Below are 20,944 nucleotides of genomic sequence, written 5' to 3' on the forward strand. Positions count from 1 at the left end.
GGAGCCATCTGGCCCTGACAAGGAGGGTACCCCTGCCAAGAGGCTGTGGGGAAGCTTCTGCTCCTCAGAGCTGGGTTGCATTCCCAGCCACCCTGCCCTTGCCGTGTGTGTAACTCCAGACCCCCAGGCCCATTTCCCTCATCCGTAAATAAGAACAGACGATGTTGTGAGCATGAACCTTTGTCCAGCATGCAAAGTGTTAACTTCCCTCTTCCTCCCTTCTGAGCCAGCCTTTGGTGGGGGGCCCATGTTTATGCCGGGCATCAGGGCTCAGCTATCCCCTCTCTGTCTTGTTGACATCCAGCTCAGGTCCTGAGCCAGCTCACCAGTGACTACACTATTGGATTTGGCAAGTTTGTGGACAAAGTCAGCGTCCCGCAGACAGACATGAGGCCTGAGAAGTAAGTGATTGGGTCTGCCCCATGGGTGGGCAAGGGTCCAGGCCATGTGATCCCCACTCCTCTCTCATCCACAACTTAAAATTCTTCTACGGCCTGGCATGGTGGCTCACACCTGTAATCCCAGCACTTTGGGAGGCCAGGGTGGGCAGATCAGCTGAGGTCAGAAGTTCAAGACTAGCAACATGGCAAACCCCCTTGCCCTATTAAAAAAACCAAAAATCGGCTGGGCACGGTGGCTCACGCCTGTAATCCCAGCATCTTTGGGGAGGCCAAGGCATGGATCATGAGGTCAGAGATCGAGACCATCCTAGCTAACACGGGTGAAACCCCCGGGCCTCTACTAAAAATACCAAAAATTAGCCGGCATGGTGGCGGGCTCCTGTGGTCCCAGCCACTGAGGAGGCTGAGGCAGGAGAATGGCGTGGAACTTTGGGAGGCGGAGCTTGCAGTGAGCCAGGATCGCATCTACTGCATTCCAGCCTGGTGACAGGGCTGCAGACTCCGCCTCCAAAAAAAAAAAATTAACTGGCCGGGCGCCGGGCGTGGCTCAAGCCTGTAATCCCAGCACTTTGGGGAGGCCGAGACGGGCGGATCACGATGGTCAGGAGATCGGTGACCATCCTGGCTAACACGGTGAAACCCCGCCTCTACTAAAAATACAAAAAACTAGCTGGGTTTAGGTGGCGTATTTCTGTAGTCCCAGCTACTCGGGAGGCTGAGGCAGAGAATGGCTGAACCTGGGAGTGAGCCAGGCGTGAGCTGGAGATCTGCCACTGCACTCCAGCCTGGGTGACAGGAGCAAGACCCGGGCCTCAAAAAAAAAAAAAAAAAAAATTAACTGGGCGTGGTGGGGCACGCCTATAATCCCAGCTACTCAGGAGGCTGAGACAGGAGAATCGCTTGAACCCAGGAGGCAGAGGTTGTAGTGAGCTGAGATCGTGCATACTGCACTCCAGCCTGGGCAATAAAGCAAGACTTGGTCTCAAAAAATAGAATAAAATAAAAAATAAATTTTCCTTCTAGTTGAAACGAGCTGGGGGCACTGGGGTCTGCAGTGTCTTCCCCCTGTGACACTCTGTCCCTCCCACCTCTGCCCAGGCTGAAGGAGCCCTGGCCCAACAGTGACCCCCCCTTCTCCTTCAAGAACGTCATCAGCCTGACAGAAGATGTGGATGAGTTCCGGAATAAACTGCAGGGAGAGAGGATCTCAGGCAACCTGGACGCTCCTGAGGGCGGCTTCGATGCCATCCTGCAGACGGCCGTGTGCACGGTGGGCACTGGGAAGGGCGTTGCCAGCCCAGGTCAGGGGCGAGCACTTCTGGGCAAGGGCCTGAGCTGCCCTCTGGCCTGCTCTGGCGCCAGGCTCACTGGCCCTGCGGAAAGCCTGGGAGCCTGCAACCCCTTCGCCCTAAGACAAGCTCAGACTCTGAGTAGGTCTCAGTTACAATCTGAGTTCAGATGTGCCGGGAGCCACAGTCCCCTGGCCTGAGCAGTCACAGCCTGGTTTCGTATCAACTGGGCTTTAGGGTTCTGGAATCTTTAGTACCCTGAACCCACCAGCTGCCCAGTCTCCGCCTGTTCTGGGCATCCAAAGAAGCCATTACCTTTGATATGTACATCCATTTGTTCATTTTTAAAATAACATACTCATATTACTTACATCAGAAAACAAAAAGCAAGGATCACACCTGTAATCCCAGTACTTTGGGAGGCTGAGGTGGGTGGATTGCTTAAGTCCAGGATTTGAGAGCAGCCTGGGCAACATGGCAAGACCCTGTCTCTGTAGAAAACACAAAAATTAGCTGGATGTGATGCACACCTGTGGCCCCAGCTCCTTGGGGGGCCACATCCTCGGCTCCTGTTTCTCAGCGTTGTCACTCAGTCATGTGCCGACACATGCATCTTTCATGAGGGTACTTGCTGTGAATCCAGTGGCTTAAGCCCAGCCCCATGTTGGGACCTGCGTTCCCCGTCCTACGCAACGCCGTGACGCGTGTCAGCTGGCAGCCTGCTGAGTGGGCACACCCTGCCTTGCCTTTCCCAGAGGGACATTGGCTGGCGCCCGGACAGCACCCACCTGCTGGTCTTCTCCACCGAGTCGGCCTTCCACTATGAGGCTGACGGTGCCAATGTGCTGGCTGGCATCATGAACCGCAACGATGAACGGTGCCACCTGGACGCCACAGGCACCTACACCCAGTACAGGACACAGGACTACCCGTCGGTGCCCACCCTGGTGCGCCTGCTCGCCAAGCACAACATCATCCCCATCTTTGCTGTCACCAACTACTCCTACAGCTACTACGAGGTGCGGGGCCCGGGCTCCACGGGCGGGAGGTGGTCAAGGCAGGGGGTCCATGGAGCTTCTCAGACACCTCTCCCTTCCTCCTTCCCTCCCTCCCTCCTTCCCTCCCCTCCTCCCTCCCTCCCCTCCTCCCTCCCCTCCTCCCTCTCTCCCTTTTTTCCTTTCTCCTTTCCCAAAGCTTTTAGACCCCACCAAAAGTGGGCCCTGGTGGGAAGGGGAAGTCATGTGTCCATCCTCCACCCCAACTCCCAGGCAGGTGGGGGCTAACAGGGCAGGCTCTGCAACACCACAGCAGGTTCTAGGCCTCAGTTTCCCCATCCTCAAAGTACGAAGAATCCTAGAGCTATTCAGATTCATGGAGATGCTTAGCCTGGCTTTCTCTCCCACAGAAGCTTCACACCTATTTCCCTGTCTCCTCGCTGGGGGTGCTGCAGGAGGACTCGTCCAACATCGTGGAGCTGCTGGAGGAGGCCTTCAATGTGAGGGCAGCTCGGGCTCCAGAGTCGGAGGCCTTCAATGTCAGGGCAGCTCGGGCTCCAGAGTCTGAGCCCTTCTGGGGCAGGGCAGGAGGTGGACAGGGTGGGCAAGAGGTGTCTTGGGTCATGGTTGCAAAAAGGGTCTGGGACAGGCCAGTGAGGAAGGGTCTCTGGTTATCCCTGAAGCCCTGAGGGGCCACCTGGGCCTGGCCCTGGCTCCTGCAGGCTCTGTAGCACCCCACATGATGCCAGTCGCACTTGGGGGTTGGGGTGGAGCACAGCCAGGCCCCCCACAGAGCACTGACCAACCTCCTTCCTCCTTTAGCGAATCCGCTCCAACCTGGACATCCGGGCCCTAGACAGCCCCCGAGGCTTTCGGACAGAGGTCACCTCCAAGATGTTCCCGAAGATGAAGACTGGGTCCTTTCAGATCCAGCGGGGGGAAGTGGTACGCCTCTGTGGGGGTAGCGGGGTGGGGGACAGGCATAGCGCCCTGCACGGAGTGGAATCGTCTAAAACAGCAGTCAAGAGCGTGGTCCCTGGAGTCGGGCAGGCCTGGGTGCAGATCCCTGGGTCTGGCCGCTTGGATGAGCCTGGCATGCTCCTCTGCTTGTTGGCTTCCTCGGCATGCGAGCGTCGAGCCCCGAGGCTTGCTGGGGCAGTAAATGGGTTAGTGTCACGAAGCCCAGAGGCCCTGGCCACTGTCATTGTCGCTGTGATTGTGACTGGCTGGGAAGGAGGGAGTTTTCAGCCCTGAGGGAGGTGAGCAGGAGCTCGTATCAGGGATCCAGACATCTAGGAACTTGGTGATCGAGGGCCTTCAGGCATCAGTGACCCTCTGGTCCTTGGGGCTGGGCCTGCCTTGGCTGACCACGGGGCCCCTGCAGGGCATATACCAGGTGCAGCTGCGGGCCATCGAGCACGTGGATGGGACGCACGTGTGCCAGCTGCCGAAGGAGGACCAGAAGGGCAACATCCATCTGAAACCTTCCTTCTCCGATGGCCTCAAGATGGACGCGGACATCATCTGTGATGTGTGCCCCTGCGAGCTGGTATGACGCAGCCCCGCTGGGCGGGAGGGGAGAGCTGAGCCAAGCACCCCGGGGGCCCGAGGAATGAAGCAGGACTCCTGTGCCCCATCTCCCTTGTGGGATGTCCTGAGGCACACAGGGCAGCAGAAGTGTCCAGTGGTCCCGGTCCTGCTCCCCCAACACACCCCATCGTGGTCTTTCTCATTCCAGCAAAAAGAGGTGCGGTCAGCTCGCTGCAACTTCAATGGAGACTTCATGTGTGGACAGTGTGTGTGCAGTGAGGGCTGGTGAGTGGGGAAGAGAGGTGGGCATCGAGGACACCAGTGGCCCCTGATGGGAAGGCTGGGCTCCTGCAGGGACCTCACCCTGGGTGCACCTTGTACACCTGGCCGGGGGTGGGGCGGCAATCAAAGAAATGGCTAAGGGTGGGGCACACCCAGTTGTTGGTCAAACCCAGCTCAAAGCACTTTCAAATAGAGAGATATATGGGCTGTCTCTAGAAAGAGATGCAAGGATTGAGACGGGGATGGCTGCTGGGGCTGGAGTCTGGATATTGGGGAACAGGCACAGGAGGGAGACTTCCTTTTCGCTCCGTGCCTTTGGTATTCTGAGTCCTGTGTCATATTGCCTGATCAGAAGAGAGCTCATAAACACATGGCAGTAAGGACTTTAGCTTCACAACACTGGACGAGCTTGTCACCACTTGAGGCAGAGCAGTGAGGAAAGGACACTGGAAGGGGTGGCATGACAGGGCACTGGGGTTTAGGTCTCAGCTCAGCCACTTCTGTCTGCATGACTAGGAGCTGCCTCAGCTTCCTCATCTGTAAAATGGGACAGCAGGCCAGGCAAGGTGGCTCACGCCTGTAATCCCAGCACTTTGGGAGGCCGAGGTGGGTGGATCACCTGAGGTCAGGAGTTCAAGACCAGCCTGGCCAACATGGTGAAACCCCATTTCTACTAAAAATACAAAAAATTAGCTGGGTTTGGTGGTGCATGCCTGTAATCCCAGCTACTTGGGAGGCTGAGGCAGAATTGCTTGAGCCCGGGAGGCAGAGGTTGCAGTGAGCTGAGATCATGCCACTGCACTCCAGCCTGGGTGAGAAGAGCAAAACTCTGTCTCGAAATAAAAAATAAATAAATAAAATAAAATAAAATGGGACAGTAAAAGCCCCAGCTTTCCTTCTGGGCTGTTTCGGGGAAGTGACCAGTTCCTCCTTCAGGAGTGGCCAGACCTGCAACTGCTCCACCGGCTCTCTGAGTGACATTCAGCCCTGCCTGCGGGAGGGTGAGGACAAGCCATGCTCGGGCCGTGGGGAGTGCCAGTGCGGGCACTGTGTGTGCTACGGCGAGGGCCGCTACGAGGGTCAGTTCTGCGAGTATGACAACTTCCAGTGTCCCCGCACTTCCGGGTTCCTCTGCAATGGTGAGCACAACAGCTGCGGCCAATGCTGACGGCGGGGTAGGTGGTGGACAGCGAGCATGACCTTCCCGTCATGACCCGGGTTGGGAGAGCCAGGCTTGGAATCAGAATCCCCAAGTTCAGGCCCAGCCCACTCTGGATGCCCTGAGGGCTGCCCCCGAGTCCCGCCCCAACCTGGGCCTCACTTCCCTCATCTGCAACGTCCATGCCCAAGGCCACTGCTGGCAGGAATTTCCCCTGGTTTTAAGAGTCCAACTCCCCTGAGGTTCTCTCTGGCAGTTCAGTTCTATGCCCACCCCCCTTCTCCACACCCCTAGCTCATTAGAGTGGGTACCCACAGCTCAGTCCTCCAATGGCTGGCAGATATATGGCATTATGATCTTTCCTCTCTCCAAAGATGCTAAATTTGTGTGTGTGTGTGTGTGTTTGTGTGTGTGTGTTTGTTGTTGTTGTTGTTGTTTTGGGACAGAGCTTTGCTCTTGTCATCCAGACTGGAGTGCAATAGTACAATCTTGGCTCACTGCAGCCTCCGCCTCCCCAGTTCAGGCAATTCTCCTGCCTCAGCCTCCCTAGTAGCTGGGACTATAGGCATGCACCACCATGCCCAGCTAATTTTGTATTTTTAGTAGAGACAGGGTTTCACCATGTTGGCCAGGCTGGTCTTGAACTCCTGGCCTCAAGTGATCTGCCCACATCAGCCTCCCAAAGTGCTGGGATTACAGGCATGAGGCACTGCACCCAGTCTAAAGATGCTAAATTTCTAGCTGGAGGGCCTGGAGCTTCCTCTGTATTCCCATGGGTCCAGGCCATAGGCACACAGTCTGGCCAGGAACATCAGATCTAGGCAGGGTCACAGAACTCAGATACGGCGGCATGTGGAAGGATTGGTAGTTGAATGGAGGAGGATGAATGAAAATCTACTCATCAAATATTTATGAAGCCCTCACTGTATACTTTCCAAGCCCCTGCTTTTCTACTCTTTCTTCTGTTCTTGCTTTTGTTCACCTTTTATTCTCTTCAACTGTCTGTTCCTGAATGTGCTCAGAGAAACAGAAGAGAAAACTGGGCACCACTGGAAAAAGGCAGACAAGTGGCACAGAGGGAAGTATGAGAGAAGAAGGGAGGAAGGTGCCTCTAGGGAAGGAGGCAGGGCCAGAGTACAAAGGGCTTCAGTTCTAGTTCAGAGCAGGATTTCATCCTTTGGACAAAAGGGAGTCACTGGAGGTTTTAATTTCATTTTCTAACTATTTGTATATTAACCTTGTATCCAGCCACCTTGCTAAACACACTTATGGAACCTAATAATTTATCTGTAGATTCTTCTGCATACTTTGTGACATGTTCCTGATACTTGCAAATAATGACAATTTTATTTATTTATTTATTTTTGAGATGGAGTCTTGCTCTGTCACCCAGGCTGGAGTGCAGTGGCATGATCTCAGCTCACTGCAACCTCTGCCTCCCAGGTTCAAGCAATTCTTCTGCCTCTGCCTCCCAAGTAGCTGGGATTATAGGGGCCTGCCACCACACCCAGCTAATTTTTGTATTTTTAGTGGAAACAGGAGTCTCGCTCATGTTCACCCAGGCTGGAGTGCAGTGGCCAGATCTCAGCTCACTACAAGCTCCGCCTTCCGGGTTTATGCCATTCTCCTGCCTCAGCCTCCCGAGTAGCTGGGACTACAGGCGCCCGCCACCTCACCCAGCTAGTTTTTAAATATTTTTTAGTAGAGACGGGGTTTCACTGTGTTAGCCAGGATGGTCTCGATCTCCTGACCTCATGATCCGCCCAAAGTGCTGGGATTACAGGCTTGAGCCACCATGCCCAGCTGACAGTTTTATTTCTTTTTCTCTTTTTTTTTTTTTTTTTTTTTTTTTTTTTGAGACAGAATCTTGCTCTGTCACCAGGCTGGAGTACAGTCTTGGCTCACTGGAACCTCCGCCTCCCGGGTTCAAGCGATTCTCCTGCCTCAGCCTCCTGAGTAGCCAGGACTACAGACATGCGCCACCACGCCCAGCTAATTTTTGTATTTTTAGTAGAGATGAGGTTCCTCCATGTTGGCCAGGATGGTCTCAGTCTCTTGACCTCGTGATCCGCCTGCCTTGGCTTCCCAGTGCTGAGATTACAGGCGTGAGCCACCTTGCCTGGTCTTCTTTCTTTTTTTTTTCTTTTTTTTTTTTTTGAGATGGAGTCTCACTCTGTCGCCCAGGCTGGAGTGCAGTGGCACAATCTCCGCTCACTGCAAGCTCCGCCTCCCAGGTTCACGCACGCCATTCTCCTACCTCAGCCTACCAAGTAGCTGGGACTATAGGCACCCGCCACCATGCCTGGCTAATTTTTTTGTATTTTTTAGTGGAGGCGGGGTTTCACCCTGTTAGCCAGGGTGGTCTTGATCTCCTGGCCTCATGATCTGCCCGCCTCGGCCTCCCAAAGTGCTGGGATTACAGGTGTGAGCCGCCGTGCCCGGCCTTGCCTGGCCTTATTTCTCATCTTCTGAAGCTTATACATCTTATTTCTTTTTCTGACCTTATTGCATTGGCCAGGACCCATTAGAGGTTCTCAGTCAGGGGAGCAGGAGCCACATGATTGGATTTGTTTTGAGATGATTACTCTGGCTGCAGAGTGGAAGGTAGGCAGGATGGAGGCAGAATCTCCAGGGAAGGAGATTCCAGGAAAGTGAGGAAGAGATGACTTCTACCCCAGGGTAGTGGCATCCTAGCTCCCACAGTTCTGCTCCCACAGGTCCTCCCTGCCAGGTGGGCAGCCTGGACTACAGGCGCAGATGTAGCTCTCATCTCCCTTCCCTGTCCCTCTCTGCAGACCGAGGACGCTGCTCCATGGGCCAGTGTGTGTGTGAGCCTGGTTGGACAGGCCCAAGCTGTGACTGTCCCCTCAGCAATGCCACCTGCATCGACAGCAATGGGGTAGGCCTGGGCATAAGACAGTGTCTGTCAGGACAGCCCACCCTCTCCAGAGAGAACCCTATGGAGAGAGGAGAGGGAACAGGCAGGGATGGGGCACAGCTGGCTCACTGGTGCCCCCTCCTACCCCAGGGCATCTGTAATGGACGTGGCCACTGTGAGTGTGGCCGCTGCCACTGCCACCAGCAGTCGCTTTACACGGACACCATCTGCGAGATCAACTACTCGGCGGTGAGGCCAGGACCTACGGGGTGTGGGCGTGGGAACCCAAGGCACAGGCGAGGGTGGGCAGGAGGGGCTAAGCCTGATGCCACAGGAGCTGGCCAAGGGCAAGAGGTTTGGGGAGCAGCGGGGATCTGGCAGAAGCCCACCCAACACAGTGCCTATCTGCCCTGCCTTTCCCCGCCAAGATCCACCCGGGCCTCTGCGAGGACCTACGCTCCTGCGTGCAGTGCCAGGCATGGGGCACCGGGGAGAAGAAGGGGCGCACGTGTGAGGAATGCAACTTCAAGGTCAAGATGGTGGACGAGCTTAAGAGAGGTAGGGGCAGGGGCTGAGGGTTGGAGGTGCTGAGAGCCTAGGCAGGGGGCATCCAACGGGGCAAGGATGTCATCACCTGGACAGGGGTTTGCAGTCTGGGCTAAGGCCACACAGTCCGGACAGGAACTCCAGAGCTGGGAGGGACCACAGAACCCAGATAGAGGACACCGAGTCCCAGAAAAGAGTAAAAGCCTGAGCAGGAGGCACAGAACCCAGGCGATGGGACACAGTCTGGCCCAGGAAGGTACCAAGAGTCTTGGTGGGGGGCACCTGACTTGGGCAGGGGCATGCACACAGCAGGGGTACATGGTCACGCTTTGGAGACACGCAGCCTCCCCTCCTCGAGGTCAGATATGTTTTCTGGACACTGAGCTTCTGGGTGATGTCCAGGTCAGGGAAGTGGGGGAGGTCGGTTTCTAGACTCTGATGCTCCTGATCAGGGGAGCCCCTGCCTCACCCGTCCCTGTGCCAGGTGAGAGCACGGCTTTGCAAGGACTTCCACTCTTCCCCAGGAGGCCCTGCTGTGGGTGAGGCAGGTCCCAGCGTAGGGGCCCCCTCACCAGACCCTGGGGTCCTCTGGGGCGGAGGGGTGTGACTGGGGTGCCCTGCTGACCGGCTGTGGGTACAGCCGAGGAGGTGGTGGTGCGCTGCTCCTTCCGGGACGAGGACGATGACTGCACCTACAGCTACACCATGGAAGGTGACGGTGCCCCTGGGCCCAACAGCACCGTCCTGGTGCACAAGAAGAAGGGTGAGCTGGTGGGGCCGGCTGCAGGGAGGGGCGTGTTGTCAGAGCTTGGCGGGGAGGACAGGCACCACCTCCCGCTGCCTCTTCTCTCCAGACTGCCCTCCCAGCTCCTTCTGGTGGCTCATCCCCCTGCTCCTCCTCCTCCTGCCACTCCTGGCCCTGCTGCTGCTGCTCTGCTGGAAGTACTGCGCCTGCTGCAAGGTAAGGGCCCGGGGTCCCTCCCAGGGCCTCGTCTCCCCAGGGTCCCCACCCCAACAGGGCCCTCACCCTCCACCAGGGTCCCCAGCCCCCGCCTGGGTCTGCATCTCCCCAGGATCCCCACCCCAAGAGGGCCCCCACCCTCCACCAGGGTCCCCAACCCCCTCCTGGGTCTCCACCTCCCCAGAGTCCCCACCCCAACAGGGGCCCCATGCTCCACCACGGTCCCCACTTCCCCAGGGTCCCCAACCCCATCCTGGTTCCCCACCTCACCAGGATCCGCAACCCCATCCTGGGTCCCCACCTCACCAGGGTCCCCTCCCTGACAGGGTCCCCACCCTCCATCAGGGTCCTTCTCAGGGTCCCCAACCCCCCTCAGGGTCCCCGGCCTCCCTATGGTTCCCCCAACAGCCCGCCACCATCCCCACTCCTGCAGCTTTCTAGCCAGAGCCTTCAGCCCGTGGAGCCCAGCTGTCTGGATTCTGGTCCCAGCTGTGTGACCTTGGGCAAATTACTTAACCTCTCCATGCCTCAGTTCCCTCGTCTGTAAAATGAAGGTCATAGAATTGACCTCAGAAAATAGAGCTGAAGCTTAAATTAGTGAAGTTCAGAAGGGACTGACCTGTAGCATGTACCATCGCCCCCGCCCTGCTTGGAAAGACCCACACCAACCCCATCCAGCTTCCCAAGTGACAGTCATGATGGTGACGCCTATGAGCTCCTAGCCCCAGTCATCCTGGAGCCCCAGCCCCCAGCTCAGCCCTTGCCAGCGTCCGCTCTCTGCTTAGCTCAGCGTTCTTCTTTGTGCTGTGGCCACAGCATGTCCATGTGACTCCATTTCTCCGCCCCCATCACCCCATGAGGCCAGTGGGGTAAGGTCACTATGCCCTATGACAGATGGAGAAATTGGGGCTGAGAGGCAGGTGATAAATGCACAGTCCTCAGAAGGGGCTGAGGCAAGCTGAGCCCACATCTTCCCCAGCTCTAGCGCCTGCCCAGGACCCCCACTCCATCAGTCATCAGTGGGCAGATCCCTGAGAGCACCTGTTCTGGGGTCAGCCACATGCGAAGGGCCTGGGAGCCACAACAGGGAAGGGAGGGCCCTGCCCGCCAGGAGCTGGTGGTCCTTGGGGAGAACAGATAAGAGAGAGGAAAGTGTGGAGGATGGCATGGCTGAGCGGGGACTGTAGGCAGCAGACCACACTCCGTAGTAACCACCAATATTGTGGGATATTAGTGTGCATTACATAGGAAAGGAGTTATATGATCAAATAGGTTTGAGCCAGGCACAGTTGCGCATGCCTGTAGTCCCAGCTACTTGGAAAGCTGAGGTAGGAGGATCGCTTGAGTCTGGGAGTTTGAGGCTATGATTACGCCACTGCACTCCAGCCTGGGTGACACAGTGAGACTCTGTCTCAAAAAGAAAAAAAAAAAAGATTTAAGAAACAAGTTTCTTTTTTTTTTTTTTTTTTTTTTTGAGACGGAGTCTCGCTCTGTCGCCCAGGCTGGAGTGCAGTGGCGCGATCTCGGCTCACTGCAAGCTCCGCCTCCCGGGTTCACGCCATTCTCCTGCCTCAGCCTCCCGAGTAGCTGGGACTACAGGCGCCCACAACCGCGCCCGGCTAATTTTCTGTATTTTTAGTAGAGACGGGGTTTCACCGTGGTCTCGATCTCCTGACCTTGTGATCCGCCCGCCTCGGCCTCCCAAAGTGCTGGGATTACAGGCGTGAGCCACCGCGCCCGGCCAAGAAACAAGTTTCTTAAACCTGTAGCATGGGGTTTGAGAAACAAGTTTCTTAAACTTATTTAAGTTACAGTGGCTCACACCTGTAATCCCAGCACTTTGGGAGGCCAAGGTGGGTGGATCACTTGAGGTCAGGAGTTCAAGACCAGCCTGGCCAACATGGTGAAACCCCATCTCTACCAAAAATACAAAAATTAGCCAGGCATGGTGGTGTGTGCCTGTAATCCCAGCTACTTGGGAGGCTGAAGCAGGAGAATCACTTGAACCCAGGAGGCGGAGGTTGCAGTGAGCCAAGACCGTGTCACTGCACTCCAGCCTGGCAACAGAGTGAGACTCCGTCTCAAAAAAAAAAAAAAAAAAAGAAATACAAAATTAGCTGGGCATGGAGGCGGGCACCTGTAATCCCAGTTACTGGGGGTGCTGAGTCAGAAGAATTGCTTGAACCTGGGAGGCAGAGGTTGCAGTGAGCCAAGATCGCGCCACTGCATTCTAGGCTGGGCAACAGAGTGAGACATTGTCTCAAAAAAAAGGCCGGGCACGGTGGCTCAAGCCTGTAATCCCAGCACTTTGGGAGGCCGAGGCGGGTGGATCACGAGGTCAGGAGATCGAGACCATCCTGGCTAACACGGTGAAACCCCGTCTCTACTAAAGTGCCAAAAACCCTCACAGTGGTGGTGGTGCTCTGTAGTCCCCAGCTACTCGGGAGGCCGGAGGCAGGAGGAAATGGCGTGGAACCCGGGAGTATGGAGCTGCAGTGAGCTGAGATCCGGCCACTGCACTCCAGCCTGGGTGACAGAGCGAGACTCCGTCTCAAAAAAAAAAAAAAAAAGAAAGAAAAGAAACAAGTTTCTTCTCTGCAAGACTTCTCAGAGGCTTTGATATAGTCCTGTGCCTAATGAACCTGCAAGAGGGGCATGGGGAATGAATTCAGTGCTTCCCAAGTGAATCTGACCACAGAACCTTTACAGGGCACCTGGCAGGATGAGGGTTCTACAGCACAAACTTTGGGAGCCCTCTGCCCCCATCCCCCTCTATGCCCTTGTGTGCCATGCTTACACCCTGCCAACACCTGGATATTCTGGTGTCTGGGGAGGCACTGTCACCCCTCTGGACCATTGGCATGGGGCAGGGTGGCTGGAAGGGCTTACCTGGGCCAGGGCAGTTGTCTCAGGCCTCACCCTCACCCACCTTGTCTCCTAGGCCTGCCTGGCACTTCTCCCTTGCTGCAACCGAGGTATGGGCCTGGCATCGCAGGGGCAGCAGGGGCTCTGACTGCTCTCTTTCTCTGAGCTGGGATGGAGGGAAGCTGAACCTGGAATGGCAGAGGCTGGAGGCTGTGGGGTCCCATCTGATGAGGTTGGGCTGTGCGGGTCTAGGGAGGGGTGCCGTGCTGAGGACCCCATCCTGCAGGTCACATGGTGGGCTTTAAGGAAGACCACTACATGCTGCGGGAGAACCTGATGGCCTCAGACCACCTGGACACGCCCATGCTGCGCAGCGGGAACCTCAAGGGCCGTGACGTGGTCCGCTGGAAGGTCACCAACAACGTGCAGCGGCCTGGCTTTGCCACTCATGCTGCCAGCATCAACCCCACAGAACTGGGTGAGGGCAGGACTGGGCGCCACAGCTCTGGGCAGTGCTCTTCGGGCCCTCTGTTCCAGATCTGGGATCACAGCACACCTCTTCTCTGGGTGTGGGGTGCAGGGACAGGGCTCAGTCACCTTTTGCCCTATCCTGATGGTGCTATGAACCTCATGCCTCAGTGTGCCTGGCCTAGTGGCCAGGCATCCCCGGATCCTAGCATGGTTGCTGGAGGGATGCTCTGTGGTGCCCGTCATGCAGGGAGCTGCCCACATCCATCTCACCCCCTCCCACCACCTTTCCCTAGTGCCCTACGGGCTGTCCTTGCGCCTGGCCCGCCTTTGCACCGAGAACCTGCTAAAGCCTGACACTCGGGAGTGTGCCCAGCTGCGCCAGGAGGTGGAGGAGAACGTAAGGACCCAGGAGCTAGGCCTGGCCAGAGATGTGGGTATGGGGGCGGGGGGGGGGGGCAGGGCAGAGCGAACACAGTCGTGGCACCGAGATTCGTTCACTAGGGGAGAGGGGCCTCTCTGGATCTGTGCCTGGCAGGGCCATCCTGGTATCTGTTTCCAGAGGGCAGGAGGCCAGAGCCTGGGCCCAGGATGCGGCCCCACGGGGCATCAGCCAACCTCAGGCCCCAGCCAACCCTGAGGGCCTCTGGGTACAGAGGCTGCCTGGGTCCTCAGCCTGAGGGCTTACCATGGGGTGGCCTAGGCCCAGCCTCACACCCCTCCCTTGCCTGGCAGCTGAACGAAGTCTACAGGCAGATCTCCGGTGGACAGAAGCTCCAGCAGACCAAGTTCCGGTGAGTCCCAGGGTGCCCGGGTTGGGTGGGGGAGCCACTCCTACCGCCAGCTCCAGGAGCTGAAGCCGCCAGGCAGATCAGGCCTCCACTTCAGGGCTCTCTGGCTCACAGCACCCTCTTTGTCCCCACAGGCAGCAACCCAATGCTGGGAAAAAGTGAGTAGAAGACTGGCGGATGAGACAGCCCCCACTTCCTGCCCACCTGTCCCCAGCCCAGCCATCTGCCTTATCCGTCCCTGCTCCATCTCCATCCCATAGGAAGGGAGGGCCAGATGTGTCCGTCGGGTTTGGACCTTCATTCGTTCCTTTGACCATTTCTTCAACAAATGCTAACTTGAAGTGCTTGCTATGAAGTGGCCCCTGGACTAGAGCAGGCAAAAGCGAATCAACCCAGTCCCTGCCCTCATACAGGTGACCATCCAGCCCCCCACCCAGTACTAGTGATAGCAGGTACCCATCTCCATCCGCTCCAGGGTCCAAGACCTGGATCCTGGGTGCACCTCTGGAGGCCAGGCAGGTTACACACCTTTTTCCCCAGGTCCTACTCCGAGTCCTGGCCCTTCAGGGGGAGAGACAGGGAGTGAGGAGGGGGTCTCAATGCAGGGACAGCAGAGCTAGAATCGTAGCACATGGCCATCAGTAAGAACCATTAGCTGGGTGTGTGCCTTACACCTGTAATCCCAGCATTTTGGGAGGCTGAGGCGGGTGGATCACCTCAGGTCAGGAGTTCAAGACCAGCCAGGCCAACATGGTGAATACACCATCTCTACTAAAAATACAAAAATTAGCTGGGCGTGGTGGTGGGCGCCTGTAATCCCAGCTACTTGGGAGGCTGAGGCAGGAGAATCGCTTGAACCTGGGAGGCAGAGGTTGCAGTGAGCTGAGATTACACCACTGCACTCCAGCCTGGGCGACAGAGCGAGACTATCTCGGAAAAAAAAAAAAGAAAAGAATGGCTGACCAGCATTTCTGATCCTGCTACCGGCCAAGCATGGTCCTAAGGGCTTTCCGTGTGTGGTTATCTTGTGGTTATCTTATCCAACCCGCTCATCAAGCCTGTGAGGTAGATATCACTGCTGTTCCCATTTTGCCGATGAGGAAGCTGAGGCTCAAAAGGGTTAAGTGATTTGCCCAAGGTTATCCAGCTATTGAGAACTAGAGCCAGGGCTGGGGCTGCAGCAGCCTGGCTTGAGCACTCACACCCTTAGCATCTTTGCAGTCCAGCCCTTGATGAGGTGGGCAGAGAAGCCCATTTCACAGAGGAGGATGCTGAGGACAAGGAGGTGCCATGGCTGGGCTGAGGCTGCAGGGTAAAGGGCATAGGGCTGGCATGGGCCTGGAACACTGCCTGCCTCTGAAGACCCTGCACTTCTTGCTGTCTTATATCCTGGCCCCTGAAGGGGAGAGGACAGGCAGGAGGGACAGGGCAGCAGGTGCCAGCCTGACCCCTCCCCTGCCTGAACCCTCCACCCTCAACCCAGGCAAGACCACACCATTGTGGACACAGTGCTGATGGCGCCCCGCTCGGCCAAGCCGGCCCTACTGAAGCTTACAGAGAAGCAGGTGGAACAGAGGGCCTTCCATGACCTCAAGGTGGCCCCTGGCTACTACACCCTCACTGCAGACCAGGGTAGGAGGCCGGGTCCCCTGTGCCACTGCCTCGCATCTCCTGCCCATGTGGCCCCGTGACCCACCTCTGACCACCTCCCAACCCACTCAGACGCCCGGGGCATGGTGGAGTTCCAGGAGGGCGTGGAGCTGGTGGACGTACGGGTGCCCCTCTTTATCCGGCCTGAGGACGACGAGGAGAAGCAGCTGCTGGTGGAGGCCATCGATGTACCTGCGGGCACTGCCACCCTTGGCCGCCGCCTGGTAAACATCACCATCATCAAGGAGCAAGGTGGGTCAGGGTGGGGAGAGTGAGGGAGGCAGACGGGGGCTCAGGGGCACTGGTTCCTCCTGCGTAAGTGGAATTGCGACCTGGCCACGCTAGTCACTTAACCTCTGCAAGCCTTGGTTTCTCCATCTGTAAAATGGGTAAGGGCTCTTTTATGGAATACGGGGCTGTTCACCTCGCCAAAGTGCCTGGTGGTGAGCGCTCAGTAAATGGAAGCTTCTGTTGCATCCTCATAAGGGCCAGCCCCTTTCTCCTCTCTATCTAGAGGAGGGGTTGGCCAAGGCATGGCACCGTGGACATCTGACCCCTCCTGCCACCTGTGCCGGAAGCCACAGGCCTCAGGCCTGTTCCTGCTCTGCTCCAGCCCTGGGGCTGAGGGCTCCGTCTCTGGTCCTGCCTGTGCCTGGCCTCCGTCCTCTGCCTGGCTCTTCCAGGATGTCTGCTGGACACTTTGTTCCAGACCCACTTTTTTTTGTTTCTTGAGACGGAGTCTCGCTCTGCCACCCAGGCTGGAGTGCAATGGCGCCATCTCGGCTCACTGCAACAGCTTCCTCCCAGGTTGAAGTGATTCTCCTGCCTCAGCCTCCCGAGTAGCTGGGATTACAGGCGCTGGCCGCCATGCCCGGCTAATTTTTCTATCTTTAGTAGACATGGGGTTTCGCCATGTTGGCCAGACTGGTCTCGAACTTCTGACCTCAGGTTATCCACCTGCCTCGGCCTCCTAAAGTGCTGGGATTACAGGCGCAAGCCACTGCACCCAGTCCCTCACCTTTTTCTGGAAGGATTTTCCGTTTCGCTCCTGTGCTTTTCCCAGAGGGCAGTGCATGGAGGGAACCAAGTGGACTCATGGATTCTGGGCTGGGCTGGGCCGGGCTGCAGGAGAGCAGAAGGTGGGAAGGGACTGGGCCCAGCTCTGACCAGTGCCCGGGCTCCTTGCAGCCAGAGATGTGGTGTCCTTTGAGCAGCCTGAGTACTCGGTCAGCCGTGGGGACCAGGTGGCCCGCATCCCTGTCATCCGGCGTGTCCTGGACGGCGGGAAGTCTCAGGTCTCCTACCGCACGCAGGATGGCACTGCACAGGGCAACCGGGTGAGGCTCCGCCATGGGGTCGAGGGTGCAGCCTGGGGGGCTGCGTGGGCGCTGCATTGGGTTCCCAGGACAAAGCAGTACATGGCAGCTGCTTGAGTCCCTGGATGCTGGCCATGCCCCTGGCTGGCCTCCCAAGGATATGTTCACCTACTCCTGCCACCCTGTGGTAGGGGAGTCTCACCTGCCCAGGGTGCCAGTGACACCCTGGGTGAGGCTCCATTGCTGCCAGGGACTCAGGCCAAGAGGGCTCTTTCCTCCTTCATGGGCCAGGGACCTGCCCAGACCATTCCTGTCCCCTCCTGCAACCCAGGATCCACAGGGCAGCCAAACCTCTTGGAGATAAACTCCCGCTATATGCCCCAGTCCTGGGGGCTTTGGGCTTCTTGAGCTGGGATCAAAGACCCCGTGTCCCCGGGCCAGACTCCTCAAGGGCTGTAACGATTTGCCCTCCCCTGGGCCAAGCAGCCGGAGCAACCATTCAAGGCAGGGAGTGCCCTGGCTGGGCCAGCATCACCTTCACTGCTGAGCCCCAGTGCTGGGGTACAGCCAAATCCAGGTGCACACAGGCTGGACTGGGTTTTAGGCTTCCTAGTTTTGTTTCTTTTGTTTGTTTCGTGTGGGGTTTTTTTTTGCTTCTTATTTTTTTGGGGAGTCAGGGTCTTGTTATGTTGCCCAGGCTGGTCTTGAACTCCTGACCTCAAGTGATCCACCCACCTCGGCCTCCCAAAGTGCTGGGATTACAGGAGTGAGCCACCATGCCTGGCCTAGTTTTTGTGTCTTTAGTAGAGATGGAGTTTTGCCATGTTGGCCAGGCTGGTCTTAAACTCCTGATCTCAAGTGATCTGCCCACCTCGGCTTCCCAAAGTGCAGGGATTACAGATGTGAGCCAGTGCACCTGGCTTTTCTAGTTTTTAAATGTTGGCAACAAATCCATAATTAAAAACAAAGGCCAGGCATGGTAGCTCACACCTGTAATCCCAGCACTTTGGGAGGCTAAGGTGGGAGAATCACTTGAACCCAGGTGTTCGAGACCCTGTCTACACATACAATGTAAACATGAGCTGGGCACAGTAGTGCATACTTGTGGACCCAGCCACTTGGGAGGCTGAGGCAGGAGGATCACTTGAGGCCAGGAGGTTTGGGCTGCAGTGAGCCATGTTCATGCTACTGCACTTCAGCCTGGGCAACAGAGTAAGACCCTCTTTAAAAAAAAAATTAATTAAAAAAAAAATCAAACAAAAAAACAAAGAAACAAAACCTGGTTCAGTGCAGTAGCTCATGCACGTAATCCCAACGCTGTGGGAGACCACAGTGGGAGGATCCCTTGAGCCCAGGATTTGGAGGCCAGCTTGGGCAACATAGTGAGACCCTGTCTCTACTGAAAAAAAAAAAAGGCCAGGCGAGGTGGCGTCTGCCGGTAATCTTAGTATTGTGGGAGGCCAAGGCAGGTGGATCTCCTGAGGTCACGAGTTCGAGACCAGCCTGGCCAACATGGTGAAAACATTTCTCTACTAAAAATACAAAAATTAGCTGGGCATGGTGGCACGTGCCTCTAATCCCAGCTACCCGGGAGGCCGAGGCAGGAGAATTGCTGGAAACCAGGAGGTGGTGGCTGCAGTGAACTGAGATCACGCCATTGCACTCCAGTCTGAGCGACAGAGCGAGACTCCATCTCAAAAAAAGAAAAAAAAATTATCTCAAAAGTGATAAAGTCTCGCCTCCCTGGGCCCAGAGGCCCGTTCGGCAAACATAGGGGAGCATGTAGTCAGCAGGCCTGGGCTGCCTGGCCACATCCTATTTTTATTTACTTCTTTTTATTGATAGGAACTGTTCTCATTATTTTTCCAATGTCCCCCCATAAAAATTCCAAAGAATAATTTTTTTTTTTTTTAAGAGACAAGGTCTCCCTCTAGCCCAGAGTGGAGTACAGTGGCACAGTCCTAGTTCTCTACAATCTTGAACTCCTGGACTCAAGCAATCCTTCAACCTCAGCCTCCCAAGTAGCTGGGACTACAGATGTCCACCACCACACTGGCTAATTATTTTTTTTTTTCTTTGAGACAGAGTCTCGCTCTGTTGCCCAGGCTGGCACGATCTCAGCTCACTGCAACCTCCACCTCCAGGGTTCAAGTGATTCTCCTGCCTCAGGCTCCCAAGTAACTGGGACTACAGGTGCGCACCACCACGCCCAGCTAATTTTCGTATTTTTAGTAGAGATGGGGTTTCACCATGTTGGTCAGGCTGGTCTCGAACTCCTGACCTCGTGATCCACCCACCTCGGTCTCCCAAAGTGCTGGGATTACAGCGTGAGCCCCCGCGCCCAGCCATTTTGTGTTTTTAGTAGAGATAGGTTTTCGCCATGTTGCCCAGGGTGCTCTCGAACTCCTGGGATAACATGATCCTTTTGCCTTGCCTTCTGGCTATCCTGTTACACTTGTATAAAGATGCTTTGAGGCCGGGTGCAGTGGCTCATGCCTGTAATCCCAGCACTTTGGGAGGCCAGGGTGGACGGATCGCTTGAGATCAGGAGGTCGAGACCAGCCTGGCCAACATGGCAAAACCCTGTCTGTACCGAAAATACAGAAAATGATCTGGGTGTGGTGGTGTGCACCTGTGGTCCCAGCTACTTGGGAGGCTGAGGTGGAGCCCAGTAGGTGGAGGTTGCAGTGAGCCGAGATAGTGCTACTGCACTCCAGCCTGGGTGACAGAGTAAGACACCTGTCTCAAAAAAAAAAAGCTTTGATATTTATTTTTAAAAACATTTTAATTTCTCACCTTTTTATTTTGAAAAACTTCAAACATACAGAAAAATGGAAGGAACAATAAAACTAGCACCCATTTACCCTTTACATAGATTCACTGATTGCTAATATTTGCTTTCTCTCTCTTTCTATATAGATAGCAACACAGAAATAGAGATACAGATGTGGACATCTGTATCTTCACATTGATTATACTAGTACCTAAAATTAGTCCATATTCCGGCTGGGCATCACCAGTGACTCACACCTTAATCCCAGTACTTTGGGAAGCCGAGGCAGGTGGATCACCTGAGGTCAGGAGTTTGACACCAGTCTGACCAACGTGGAGAAACCTCGTCTCTACGAAAAATACAAAAATTAGCCGGGCATGGTGGCGGGTGCCTACAATCCCAGCTACTAGCTAGGCTGAGGCAGGAGAATCATTTGAACCCAGTGGGTGGAGGTTGCACTGAGCTGAGATTGCACCACTTCACTCTAGTCTGGGCAAAAGAGCAAAACTCCATCCCAAAAAATATATATAAAATAAAATAAAATAGGTCCATATTCCGATGTCCCCTTGTTTGGATGTCCCAATAATGTCCTTTATAGCTTTTTTCCTCCCAATGCAGGAACCAATCAAGGATTTGGCATTGAATTTTTTCACGGGTCCTGACTCCTTTTATCTAGAAAAGTTTCCTGGCTTTGTCTTCCGTGACGCTGACTTTTGTTAAGACAAGGTCTTGCTCTGTTGCCCAGGTTGGAGTGCAATGCCTTACTGCAACCTCCGCCTCCCGGGTTCAAGCATTTATCCTGCCTTAGCCTTCCAAGTACCTGCGATTACAGGCACCTGCCACCATGCTGGGCTAATGACACTGACACTGACATTTTTGAAATATCTATGTAGGTTGCTTGCAGGCAGCTCCCTGGTTTTTGTTGTTGTTGTTGTTTTGTTTTGTTTTTGTTTTTGTTTTACAACTATGGGCCTCACTTTCTGAGTTGGGTGGCATGAGGTTGCCTCCCCAACCATGGCCCTGGCTGCTGAGCCTGGAAT

The 20,944-nt window shown here is 55.7% G+C and overlaps 1 protein-coding gene across 4 annotated transcripts in view; it reads left to right on the top strand.

Annotated features, from left to right (window-relative positions):
* ITGB4 (integrin subunit beta 4) overlaps positions 1–20,944 on the top strand; it is a 37,577-nt gene that overhangs the window by 6,785 nt on the left and 9,848 nt on the right. For all 4 annotated transcript variants that reach the window (XM_031657766.1, XM_031657762.1, XM_031657763.1 and 1 more), the window contains exons 7-27: positions 305–401; positions 1,500–1,671; positions 2,446–2,709; positions 3,096–3,185; positions 3,508–3,630; positions 4,070–4,234; positions 4,424–4,500; positions 5,434–5,636; positions 8,452–8,555; positions 8,685–8,783; positions 8,963–9,092; positions 9,721–9,843; positions 9,935–10,041; positions 12,983–13,016; positions 13,193–13,384; positions 13,671–13,774; positions 14,110–14,168; positions 14,300–14,323; positions 15,649–15,797; positions 15,888–16,067; positions 17,004–17,152. In XM_031657766.1, coding sequence (XP_031513626.1) covers positions 305–401; positions 1,500–1,671; positions 2,446–2,709; positions 3,096–3,185; positions 3,508–3,630; positions 4,070–4,234; positions 4,424–4,500; positions 5,434–5,636; positions 8,452–8,555; positions 8,685–8,783; positions 8,963–9,092; positions 9,721–9,843; positions 9,935–10,041; positions 12,983–13,016; positions 13,193–13,384; positions 13,671–13,774; positions 14,110–14,168; positions 14,300–14,323; positions 15,649–15,797; positions 15,888–16,067; positions 17,004–17,152 — 2,645 coding nt within the window. The remainder of the gene's footprint in view (positions 1–304; positions 402–1,499; positions 1,672–2,445; positions 2,710–3,095; positions 3,186–3,507; positions 3,631–4,069; positions 4,235–4,423; positions 4,501–5,433; positions 5,637–8,451; positions 8,556–8,684; positions 8,784–8,962; positions 9,093–9,720; positions 9,844–9,934; positions 10,042–12,982; positions 13,017–13,192; positions 13,385–13,670; positions 13,775–14,109; positions 14,169–14,299; positions 14,324–15,648; positions 15,798–15,887; positions 16,068–17,003; positions 17,153–20,944) is intronic.

This window comes from Papio anubis, chromosome 17 (assembly GCF_008728515.1).
Source record: "Papio anubis isolate 15944 chromosome 17, Panubis1.0, whole genome shotgun sequence".
Lineage (NCBI taxonomy): Eukaryota > Metazoa > Chordata > Mammalia > Primates > Cercopithecidae > Papio > Papio anubis.